This window comes from Mytilus edulis, chromosome 11 (genome assembly GCF_963676685.1).
Source record: "Mytilus edulis chromosome 11, xbMytEdul2.2, whole genome shotgun sequence".
In the NCBI taxonomy this organism is placed as follows: domain Eukaryota; kingdom Metazoa; phylum Mollusca; class Bivalvia; order Mytilida; family Mytilidae; genus Mytilus; species Mytilus edulis.
Genome location: NC_092354.1, coordinates 80503815 through 80517615, shown reverse-complemented (window position 1 = coordinate 80517615; position 13801 = coordinate 80503815). Strand labels below are relative to the sequence as shown.

The 13801-nt window shown below is 37.8% G+C and overlaps 1 protein-coding gene across 1 annotated transcript in view; it reads right to left on the bottom strand.

The window, feature by feature from the left end:
• LOC139496383 (fibroin heavy chain-like) overlaps nucleotides 1-12375 on the bottom strand; it is a 101828-nt gene extending 89453 nt beyond the window's left edge. The window contains exons 1-2 of the mRNA XM_071284957.1: nucleotides 12158-12375; nucleotides 7917-11486 (exon numbers count right to left, since the gene is read on the bottom strand). Of these exons, the coding sequence (XP_071141058.1) occupies nucleotides 7917-11486; nucleotides 12158-12305 (3718 nt within the window). The 5' untranslated portion in view covers nucleotides 12306-12375. The remainder of the gene's footprint in view (nucleotides 1-7916; nucleotides 11487-12157) is intronic.
• Between the last annotated feature and the right edge of the window lie 1426 nt (nucleotides 12376-13801).

The window sequence follows — 13801 nt, the reverse complement described above, 5'->3', positions numbered from 1 at the left end:
TAGTACACTAGAAAATTGATATCGTGTTACACCGGTTTTGTTAAAATGACAAAAAAGTGGTCCATTGTTTTTATGTCTGATTGAAATAAAGTTTAATAACAATCTCACCGGGCAAATATCTACTTGATTAAACCTTTCAACTGTTAATGTAGTAGATAAACCTTTTTGGTCTGTTTTCGAAAAGGGAATGTGATATATGCAAATTGTGAATGATGTGAAACATTGACATCGTCATTGTTAATGACATGTTGCGTATTTCTATTAATTGTAATTTCACCAATTCTCAAAAATGCAAAAATTGCTGATGAAAACATGGATCTAAATAACGTACATTCATATACTGAAGAACAGACAAATTGCAACGAGTTTATTAATCGAGCTAATATTTCTAAAGTTATAGGTTTGCGACTATCTACTACACCATATAATTTGTCCATTCCTTTCAACATTTTTTGCATAATGAACGATGAAGTCATATCTGTGAGCTCATTTATTCGTAAATAATAGCTTAAACCTGATAAGTATACCTTAACCGTTGCAGGAGCATACCCTATTTTTGATAAATAAACAACATAATTTACTAAATGCGAAATACTGGGCGGCCATGTATTTCCTAAACCTTCTTCTAATCTAAATGAAACAAATGAAGTCAGTCCATTGTAATACGTTTTCCATGTGTTCTGAGAATTCGATGCGTTCAATAGCTTTGCTATTTCTGGCCTAAAATGATCCAAAATTCCTCCGGAATTGTAGCTGGATGTGTATCTGCTGTCAGAGCCAGACTTTTGAATTTCTGAAATTTTTCATGAGAAATACAATCTGTTATTATATTTGTATAACCAGGAATGAACTGTGCTTTTATGTGAAAATTGCATAATAACGACCAATAAACTATGTGTCTAATAGGTTCATAATTCGTATAGATTTTGACGTCTTCTTATTTAAAATTTCAACCACGGCATTATTATCCAAATTAAATAAAATTTTCTTTTTTTTAAAATAGATTACCCCATAAATAAACAGATAGTGCAATAGGTATCATTTCTAAATATGATATATCCCTGAGAACTTCAGTACCAGACCATTCTACAGGCCATTTAAGAAAAGCCCATTTACCTTGGAAATAGCAGCCACACCCTTTTGTTGAACCACCAGCGCTGTCAGTAAATAGTTGTAAAACTGAATTTGAAGTCCAATCAATGTCAAGCATGTAACTAATGCCGTTAAATTTGTCTAAAAACAATTCGCATACCAATAAGTCTTGATACATGCCTTCTGTGATTCTGACATAATGATGCAGTCTCTTTGCGTGACTACTTGCCAAATAAATTCGTCGGCTAAATGCTCTGCCGGCAGGTAGAGCTTTTGCACAAAAAGCTAATGACCCACACAAATATTGTAGGTCCCTTAAAGTGATCTTTTTCCTACCCAATACCCATTTAATTTTCGACTTTAACTCCAATACTTTGTCCTCCGGAATTTGTATTAGCATTTTTTCTGTGTCTATAAGTAAACCTAAATAGCTAAGTTTTGTTGTTATGCCTTCTGTTTTTTCATGAGCAATTGGGACTCCAAGACGACAACATACTCTATCAAAACTATTCATCAGATTTTTACAATCCTCAGTATTGCTTTTACCGTCAAATAAAAAATCATCCAAATAATGATCAAGATTATCTGAATTGGACTCATTCATGACAGCCCATTGAATAAAAGTTGAAAATTTTTCGAATAAGCAATTTGATTCTGAGTACCCCATAGGCAATGATTTATCCATGAAATAATATTCATTAAGTTTAAACCCTAATAGATCAAAGTTCCCTGGATAAAGTTTTAGCAATCTGAAGGCGGATTTAATGTCCTTTTTTCCAATTTTCGCATTTGAACCCAATCTTTTAATCAAATCAATAGCATTGTCGAAAGACGAATACTTTACTGTAGTAAACTTTTCATCAATAAAGTCATTTACACCCAAATTTGGCGGAAAAGATAAGTGCTTTATAAATCTATGTCCACCAGTTTTCTTAGGAATTACACCGATAGGCGAACACCTTAGATTAGATATAGGTCTAGTCAAAAAAGAACCAGCTATGCGACCATTTTGTACTTCACTCATGACTTTTTCCCATGCCACTCAAGGATTTTGGATGACTGAATGTAATTTTTTTTATTCAATCCTACATCGTGGTCCAAAATAATTTAATCTAAAACCTTCAGAAAATCCCTTATATAATATCATTGCATCATGCTGATTTGGGTAATTGAAAAGGAGTTTATTTAATTCTGTGATATTAATCGGAGTAAAGCCAAGACACTATATGTCCAGCGGATTAATTAAAGATTCTGAAAAATATAAAATTTAATTGTTAAATGTGTGTGGTGCGGCCATTCGAAATGCAGGAAATCTGCTTCCTCGAAGTCTAAATCCTTGATTCGAATTCGCTGCTCTTTGAAAATGTGTTTGAGTTCTAGGTGCAAAATTTCTAGCAACTCTTACTGTATTTTGATATGTGCCTCGGGCTGCATTTTGAGCACGAGCATATGCCTGGTTGCTATTTGCTTGTTGTGGACAGCCAGCGAAAGGGTGGGTCATTCCGCATTTCATACATAAATGGGTGTAAAAACAATTTTGTCGATGACAAGCTCCCTTAAAATTGTAATCATAGCATGGTCGATTACCTACACTTGTCTGTTGAATTGTATTACCCTCCGGTTCCCCATTAGCTATGACGGTGTCCCATAAAATGCCATCAATGGAAGACCAAGATCTTGTAGGATTGTTTGCCATTCTTAATCTAAATTGCTGGTCATAACAATAAATCTTCTCAAAAGACACTTGTGTACCTCTAATGATTGACATATAAGTGGTCAATTCATTAGCTAAATTTGGAAAACGTTGAATATAGTTTATAAATGCATCAGTCCATGACTCAATGTTTTGAATAGATTTAACTTTGCTGTTTTTGTTTGATGTGATTACAAGTGACCCGGCTGCATTATCATAACTTATAACATTTTGAGGTCTGTCAATTTGACTAATAAAGTTTTGATAAAGAAGTAATGACAATTCTATGTATTCTCTATTCCATATTTTGTCTTTTAAATTTTGAGATACGTAAACATCACATTCTGACTGATTAGGTATAAGCATAGGATCATTATTTATCTCACCATTTTGATTAGGCATTGGTACAGGAGCTGGAATTTCAACTTGCGCAAATGGCGCTTGTACGTTCAGCGCTGGTGTTATGGGACCTTGCAAGGCAGGTTGTCTTTCAATAGGCAAAGGATAGATATAGGAAGATGTGGTGTGAGTGCCAATGAGACAACTCTCCATACAAATAACAATTTAAAAAGTAAACCATTATAGGTTAAAGTACGGCCTTCAACAGCCTGGATTGGTAGAGGAAGAGGTGCTTGTACTTCACCAACAACTGCCCCCACATCTTAAATTCCTGGTGCAGCAACTGCACGTACGGTCCCCCCTTCCGTGTCGTCTCTCTGGCGGTTGAGCTTCAACAACGGGCACTCGTGCGCGCCCATTCCCATTTCTCCGTCGAGCAATTTTAGGCATTTGTATAAACGAAATAGGTTAAAAATTGAAGTACTGACTAACATCATATAATTAGTATCATCTGTCTCTTAATTTAATTTATTTTTTTAACAGTATCAATGCATCGACTTCAATATTAATTTACTCATATCTATCAACTCAATCATTTGATCTTAAATCAATAATGTAATTCCTTAAATTGTCTCTTATCTAAATAAATGTCTCACCGGTACATGTATATCACGAGAATGACGTGTAAAATATATAAATAAGAATAATTAACTTAATCTGTAAACATACACATACCTGCCTCTACGAATTATAACAGGTATAATGCTTTTACATTCTGCATCAAGGATAAATTAAAATGTGAAATTAAAAATATTTAGGCAATGCATGTACTAGTAAAAATTATTCATTTATTACAAAAATGATAAATGAAATCTTTAAATCCGAATTAAATTCAAAATATGAATTCTTAACCGAACTAATTAAAACAATACTTATCTTGATAGTGTATGTAAAATATTTCTCTTAATTTTTTAACGTCCACTCTGTTCGGTTTTCAAAGTAAAAGAGACCGTTAAATTGCACGGACTTTTTCTACTCGGCTGTCACATGCTCAAATTAGCATAATAAAAGTAAGGACGACTCGATTTGTCGAGTCTCAATACATGTATATGTTAATTCAATAAATGAATTTAATTTTCATTTAATTAAATTCTAATAGTTTTGCGTCTATTCATAAGTGCAAAAAAATCGCTAGTTGATTTTTTCCTAAAATTTGGCGGATCGTCCTAAGTATATTATTTGATGGTTTGCAAAAGCAAAAAAAAACTTGGGGTCAATGTGCTTGCTTTTTCAATAAAAGCGATACAACCTTGATTTTTAATGGCAAGGAGACATTCACTATTACGACGCTAAACATCGATGATGTTATCAAGTTCAGTGGCTAACTCCATATAATGTTATCGTCCGGGTCATACTTCCCATTCACTGTACAGAAGTGTAGCATTATACGACCACTTTTTTGGGGATTGGTTGATTGCCAATAGGACAACTATCAACCAAGCAACAACATGAAGTCTGCTTTAAAAAGGCCACACATAAAAATGTTAAAAATTCAAACAAGAAAACCAAAAACGTAAAAAATAGCTTCAGCATTATGATGTCGTAGGAAGGTGTCCCAGAAAAAAAGATAGCCTCGCCAGACGTCATAACTATTTGGACTAGATCTTGGTATGAAAGCAGAGATCTATAATATGGTAGAGATATATATGGAGGTTGATCTTGATATTCATATGGATCTGGATATGGAGAACGATTTGAGTATATATGCAGATTTCGATATAGTGGTGGATATAGATATGGAGTAGGATCTTGATATGCAGTTGATATTTAGTTTTAGATGCATGTTTTTTTTATATTAGATGTTAGTGGCTTTGCACTAACCGTCAGATAACTGCGAGTACTCTCAGTTATGCCCCTAGTGTCTTTTTGTTGTCAGGATGTACAAGTACCCCACGTCCACTTGTATGTTTGTCCATCCGATGAGTTTAGCCTCTTTTAACTGATTTTTATAGTTCGTTCTTATGTTTTACTGTTATACCACTGTCCCAGGTAAGGGGAGGGTTGGGATTCCGCTAACATGTTTATCCCCGCCACATTATTTATGTATGTGCCTGTCCCAAGTCAGGAACCTGTAATTAAGTAATTGTCGTTTATTTATGTGTTACATATTTGTTTTTTGTTCATTTTTTTTTATATAAATAAGGCCGGTTTTTTTTCGTTTGAATTGTTTTACATTGTCATATCGGGCCCTTGTATAGCTGATAATGCGGTATATTCTTTGCTCATTGTTGTAGGCCGTACGGTTACATATAGTTGTTAATGTCTGTGTCATTTTGGTCTTTTGAGGACAGTTGTCTCATTGGCAATGATACCCTATCTTCAATTTTATATTGACTATATATGAACTCAGATCTAGATATGGTGGTGGATATAGATTCGGAGATATATAAGAAAACGGTGGCGGAGCTAACGGATCCCGTGTTTAGCATGATATTGTTGTTTTATCAGATGAAGGTGGTAGATGTCCTAGTAAAAAATATGGTACATTCAGAGCTGGTGGAGGTTATAGTGTGGGATATCTATCCGAAAATGGTGACGGCGCTGTAGAATACGGACATGGGTCTGATATCAATATCGTGTCAAATGGAGATGATAGAGGTTCTAGTTGAAGATCTGGTCCAAGTGGAGCCGTCGAAAATTATAGTGTAGGATATGGATTATAAAATGGTGGCGGGACGGGAGAATACGACATTGGGCATAATAATATTCTTCTGTAGGGTAGAACCGCTGGAGATTTCATTTGGAGACATGGTAAAGAATATACTTCAGTCGGTAAGTTCAAGCTACATAAACATCATTCAACAACATCTTGTATTTAATAAAACACAAGATACTGAATTTCCCTGGTTATTTTCAAAATGAAAAGTCCCTTGTCAAATAGCAAAATGAAAAGCTCAAACACATCAAACAAATTGACAACAACTGACATATTTCTGACTTGGTACATACATTTTCATATGTAGACAAATGTTGGATTAAACCGGGTTTTATACATGATATAGCTAGCTTATCTTTTTACCTTTTTCTATGTTCTAATGGAATACTTTTGTTTCAGAAAGAGGGAAAGGTTTGGTATCATTAAAACATGAATCCTGCTGCAAAAGTTTGCACCTGTCTTAAGTCAGTAATTTAATGTACAGCAGCTGTCGTCTACTTATGTAGTTGACACTTGTTGAAGGCCGTACCTTGGTAATGAGAAAAGCCAATACCGCATAGTTAGCTAAAAAAAAAACAGAAATGACCATGTAAAACAATTCAAAAGAGAAAACAAACGGCCTAATTTATATATAAAAAATGAACGAAAAACCAATATGTAACACATTAACAAATGCCAACCACTGAATTACAGGCTTAAGTTGCCTAAGCTGTATTTGGGAAATCCTTTAGGAATTTTGGTTCTCAGTGCTCTTCAACTTCGTACTTTATTTGGCCTTTTTAACTTTTTTTGTATTCGAGCGTCACTGACGAGTCTTTTGTAGACGAAACGCGCGTCTGGCGTATATACTAAATTTAGTCCTGGTATCTATGATGAGTTTATTGTTAAACTAAAAAGGGATCATACATTACCTTCACTGTGCATAGTCATTTAAATTGAATCTTGATAATACTAAATTAAATGTAAAATAGTTTCTGTCTTGTTTTAAGGTTGTGAAGTTTTATCGATTATGACGCATTGACTTTTAACTTTGTGTTGTTGAGTTTCATCAAAATAATATATAAAAAAGAAGATGTGGTATGATTGCCAGTGAATCAACTATCCACAAAAGACCAAAATGACACAGATATTAACAACTATAGGTCACCGTGCGGCCTTCAACAATGAGCAAAGCCCATACCGCATGTCAGATAATCAGTAAAACTTGTCTTGACATTTTAATTCGTGTTTGTCACTGATAATTTGAGAACAAAGAGTGAATATGTTTTTATTTGAGTTTTGCTATCAGTTATTTTAAAAATCAGTCCACTTTAAATTATAATTAGTGCTGTTAGGCTATATATATTTAGTATGAAGTACTTTTCTTTTTATATCCAGCGCCATTTCTAGCAGCACCGCCATATAGTAGTCCTAATCCTCCGTATCCATATCCTCTTTTTCCATAACCGCCATAACCTACTATTCTGTATCCATATCCGCCTCCATTTCCATTTCTACCTCCACTTACAGCACCACTGCCATTTCCAGCTCCTCCGCCATTTGCAGCTCCACCACCGTAACCTACTTGGTATCCTCTGTATCTATATCCGACTCCATTTCCATTCCCGCCCCCATTTCCATTGCCACCTCCATTTCCATATCCGCCTCCATTTCCATTTACGGCTCCATTTCCATTGCCACCTCCATTTCCATATCCGCCTACATTTCCATTTCCGGCTCCATTTCCATTTACGGCTCCATTTCCATTTACGGCTCCATTTCCATTTCCGGCTCCATTTCCATTTCCGGCTCCATTTCCATTGCCACCTCCATTAACAACACCAACGCCATTTCCATTTCCGCCTCCATTTCCATTACCACCTCCATTTCCATATCCGCCTCCATTTCCATTTCCGCCTCCATTTACAGCACTACCGCCATTTCCATATCCGCCTCCATTTCCATTTATAGCTCCATTTCCATTTCCGCCTCCATTTCCATTTCCGGCTCCATTTCCATTTACGGCTCCATTTCCATTTACGGCTCCATTTCCATTTACGGCTCCATTTCCATTTACAGCTCCATTTCCATTGCCACCTCCATTTCCATTTCCGCCTCCATTTCCATTTCCGGCTCCATTTCCATTTACGGCTCCATTTCCATTTACGGCTCCATTTCCATTTACGGCTCCATTTCCATTTCCGACTCCATTTCCATTTCCACCCCCATTTACAGCACCACCTCCATTTCCATATCCGCCGCCATTTCCATTTCCGGCTCCATTTCCATTTCCGGCTCCATTTCCATTGCCACCTCCATTTCCATATGCGCCTCCATTTCCATTTCCGGCTCCATTTCCATTTCTGCCTCCATTTCCATATCCGCCTCCATTTCCATTTACGGCTCCATTTCCATTTACGGCTCCATTTCCATTTCCGACTCCATTTCCATTGCCACCTCCATTTACAGCACCACCTCCATTTCCATATCCGCCTCCATTTCCATTTACGGCTCCATTTCCATTGCCACCTCCATTTCCATATCCGCCTCCATTTCCATTTACGGCTCCATTTCCATTTCTGCCTCCATTTCCATATCCGCCTCCATTTCCATTTACGGCTCCATTTCCATTTACGGCTCCATTTCCATTTACGGCTCCATTTCCATTTACGGCTCCATTTCCATTTACGGCTCCATTTCCATTTCCGACTCCATTTCCATTGCCACCTCCATTTACAGCACCACCTCCATTTCCATATCCGCCTCCATTTCCATTTACGGCTCCATTTCCATTTACGGCTCCATTTCCATTTACGGCTCCATTTCCATTTACGGCTCCATTTCCATTTCCGCCTCCATTTCCATTGACGGCTCCATTTCCATTTATAGCTCCATTTCCATTTCCGCCTCCATTTCCATTTACGACTCCATTTCCATTTCCGGCTCCATTTCCATTGCCACCTCCATTTACAGCACCACCTCCATTTCCATATCCGCCTCCATTTCCATTTACGGCTCCATTTCCATTTCCGCCTCCATTTCCATATCCGCCTCCATTTCCATTTACGTCTCCATTTCCATATCCAACTCCATTTCCATTTACGGCTCCATTTCCATTGCCACCTCCATTTCCATAACCGCCTCCATTTCCATTTCCGCCTCCATTTCCATTTACGGCTCCATTTCCATTAACGGCTCCATTTCCATTGCCACCTCCATTTCCATATAAGCCTCCATTTCCATTTCCGCCTCCATTTCCATTTACGGCTCCATTTCCATTGCCACCTCCATTTCCATATCCGCCTCCATTTCCATTTCCGGCTCCATTTCCATTTACGCCTCCATTTCCATTGCCAACTCCATTTCCATTTACGGCTCCATTTCCATTTCCATTACCACCTCCATTTACAGCACCAGCGCCATTTCCATTTACGCCTCCATTTCCATTGCCACCTCCATTTCCATATCCGCCTCCATTTCCATTTCCATTTACGGCTCCATTTCCATTTCCGCCTCCATTTATACTACTACCGCCATTTCCATATCCGCCTCCATTTCCATTGCCACCTCCATTTCCATATCCTCCTCCATTTCTATATCCGCCTCCATTTCCATTTACGGCTCCATTTCCATTGCCACCTCCGTTTCCATATCCGCCTCCATTTCCATTTACAGCTCCATTTCCATTTACGGCTCCATTTCCATTGCCACCTCCATTTCCATATCCGCCTCCATTTCCATTTACGGCTCCATTTCCATTGCCACCTCCATTTACAGCACCACCTCCATTTCCATTTACGACTCCATTTCCATTTACGGCTCCATTTCCATTTACGGCTCCATTTCCATTGCCACCTCCGTTTCCATATCCGCCTCCATTTCCATTTACAGCTCCATTTCCATTTACGGCTCCATTTCCATTGCCACCTCCATTTCCATATCCGCCTCCATTTCCATTTACAGCTCCATTTCCATTTACGGCTCCATTTCCATTGCCACCTCCATTTCCATATCCGCCTCCATTTCCATTTACGGCTCCATTTCCATTTACGGCTCCATTTCCATTTACAGCTCCATTTCCATTGCCACCTCCGTTTCCATATCCGCCTCCATTTCCATTTACAGCTCCATTTCCATTTACGGCTCCATTTCCATTGCCACCTCCATTTCCATATCCGCCTCCATTTCCATTTACGGCTCCATTTCCATTTACAGCTCCATTTCCATTTACGGCTCCATTTCCATTGCCACCTCCATTTCCATATCCGCCTCCATTTCCATTTACAGCTCCATTTCCATTTACGGCTCCATTTCCATTGCCACCTCCATTTCCGTATCCGCCTCCATTTCCATTTACGGCTCCATTTCCATTTACGGCTCCATTTCCATTTACAGCTCCATTTCCATTTACGGCTCCATTTCCATTTACGGCTCCATTTCCATTTACGGCTCCATTTCCATTGCCACCTCCATTACCATATGTGCCTCCATTTCCATTTACGGCTCCATTTCCATTGCCAACTCCATTTCCATATCCGCCTCCATTTCCATTTACGGCTACATTTCCATTTACGGCTCCAATTCCATTGCCACCTCCATTTCCATTTACGGCTCCATTTCCATTGCCACCTCCATTTCCATATCCGCCTCCGTTTCCATTTACGGCTCCATTTCTATTTACGGCTCCATTTCCATTTCCGCCTCCATTTATAGCACTACCGCCATTTCCATATCCGCCTCCATTTCCATTGCCACCTCCATTTCTATATCCGCCTCCATTTCCATATCCGCCTCCATTTCCGTTTACGGCTCCATTTCCGTTTACGGCTCCATTTCCGTTTACGGCTCCATTTCCATTTACGGCTCCATTTCCATTTACGGCTCCATTTCCGTTTACGGCTCCATTTCCATTGCCACCTCCATTTCCATATCCGCCTCCATTTCCATTTACGGCTCCATTTCCATTTACTGCTCCATTTCCATTTACTGCTCCATTTCCATTTCCGCCTCCATTTCCATATCCGCCTCCATTTCCATTTACGGCTCCATTTCCATTATCGGCTCCATTTCCGTTTACGGCTCCATTTCCATTTACGGCTCCATTTCCATTTACGTCTCCATTTCCATTTACGGCTCCATTTCCATTGCCTCCTCCATTTACATATCCGCCTCCATTTCCATTTACGGCTCCATTTCCATTTACGGCTCCATTTCCATTTACAGCTCCATTTCCATTTACGGCTCCATTTCCATTGCCACCTCCATTTCCATATCCGCCTCCATTTCCATCTCCATTTCCATTTACGCCTCCATTTCCATTTACAGCTCCATTTCCATTTACGGCTCCATTTCCATTTACGGCTCCATTTCCATTTATGGCTCCATTTCCATTCACGGCTCCATTTCCATTTACAGCTCCATTTCCATTTACGGCTCCATTTCCATTGCCACCTCCATTTCCATATCCGCCTCCATTTCCAGCTCCTCCGCCATTTCCATTTCCAACTCCATTTCCGGCTCCAACGCCATTCCCAGCTCCTCCGCCATTTCCAGCTCCACCGCCATTTCCAGCTCCACCGCCATAACCTACTTTCGATCCTCCGTATCCATATCCGATGCCACCGCCGTACCCAACAATATAATTGCCGCTGTTTCTATTCCAATATCCTGTGCCATAATTTGAAGTAAAATGTTAAAATTTCAATTTCAGGGAAACATAGAAACGATTAAACAAAAAAGGTATTATGCTGATGATCACATTGAAGACAAACGTTTATATTTGCTCACTTACATTACAAAAGTTATTGTTTTATAATTGTAAGTACACATGATGCATGTAATTCAATTATCAGGATTATTGATCCTGTTATACAAGGTACTCCATAGAGTAACTTTTCTTGTTATGCAACAGACTATTAATTAAGTTCTGACATTTAAAAAAAAGAATTACTATAATTTGATTTTACCGTTTGTTTCCCCCTCCTACTCCTCTCTCAGACGCGTGTCTGGTGCAAATACAAATTTAATCCTGATATCTATGATAAGTTCATTTACAACCACTGGGTCGATGCCACTGCGTGTGGCGTTTAAATTTGTGCTGACATTAATTATCATTGATATGGTCATATTTATAAATTAACTATTTACACAACTTTTAATCCCGGTATATATGATGAGTTTGTTTTTTGTTCCCCTACCGCTGACTCCATACTAAACGTTATCACCTCTGTCGCTTCGACCATCATATCCTGGTCCATAACCTTAGATCATATATTCCTGTGCAATATGGTGGTAACGTAAAAATAGTATAAAACAAAAATACTGTAATATTTACTAACCTCCACCACTACCGTCATATCCAGATCCAAATCCGCCACCACCGCTGTCATAAAGACCACTGTACCCTCTGCCGTTTCTACCACCATGTGAGCCATAGGAAAATGTAGCTCCCACAAAACTCAACAGCAGAAAAGTAAACATAGCCATGGTGACTGAGGTTTGACGATTGTAACTCTGCGTGCTGATACGACGGCTACGATCTGTATTTATACTCTTTGGTGTAAAAGTGATGTATTCAGAACAATTAAACTTGATTGAGCATTCGTAATTTAGCAAGACTTATGACAGCTATTCATTAAATGAAAAATAAATAATGAGCTCTTCCTAATTAAATATTTTTCTACTTTTTTTAAATTCTTCTTTGAAGAAATTGCATTGTTTACTGTATTATATCACCTAATGATTCGAAATATAAACCTATTGGCCTTATGTTATTAAATCGTTCACGTGGTTCTTTAAACAACGCCATCGTTGTATGATTGAAAGATTGATGGAGCAGGGTTAACCAAAGAGGATCTAGGTTTTTTTTTCTCTCAGAAAGTGTATCCAACTTTTATCCAGCACTAATGAAAAATATTCCGTGGAATACAAAAGTGATTACATGTTGTATTTGTCTTTAACACTTTATACAGTGTTCTAATTGTTAAATTGATTTTACAGCTAACTTACAATGCACTTCACCGAGAATATATATGCAATATAATGTATGTACTGTCAACTATTAAACAGTTAGTACTGGCTAACTTACAATGCACTTCACCGAGAATATATATGCAATATAATGTATGTACTGTCAACTATTAAACAGTTTGTACTGGCGTCTTTATTAGACACTAACAATGTGGTTATTTTTATAAATTTCCTATTTACAAAACTTTGAACTTTTCGACAAAATAAGGATTTTTTTTTTATCCCAGGCGTAGATTACCTTAGCCGTATTTGGCACAACTTTTTGGAATTTTGGATCCTCAATGCTCTTTAACTTTGTACTAGTTTGGCTTTATAAATATTTCGATATGAGCGTCACTCATGTGTCTTATGTAGACGAAACGCGCGTCTGGCGTACTAAATTATAATCCTGGTACCTTTGATAACTATTATCAGGTTTGTTTTCAGCTTCAAGGACATGTTTGTTAGTTGGTTTCTTTGTTGCATGCGTTTGTATATTTGTTTTATTTTGTTAAAACACCGGTGTTGAATATCTGGAATAACGTTATTAAATCAGGCTTAATCTGCCATGCCTGTTAGTATACCAAGTGTACCTTCATAATAAAGTTCAACTTCAAGGTACTGGTATTTGTCTGATATTAGAATCATTTTGTTTTAAGTTAACCTCAGATAAACACACAATGATGACTCTTTTGGTAACCAATATTAAGAATTTAAATGAAATAAAATAAAGTCTCTTTGACACATTATCAGTTGTAATGCTTTAACCTATTCTACATCAATCATATAATTTATTTCAAGAAAATGTTCAAATAAATTGAACACAAATAAAAGAGTTCAGTTTGAAAATCATAGCTTAGCAAATTTCCATGTGTTTTCTCTGTCTGGTGCTACCACACTTATTTGTATATCTATTAAAACATGTGAATGTGACAGTACATTCCTAAAACAGGGATAAGAGATACAAGAGGGAC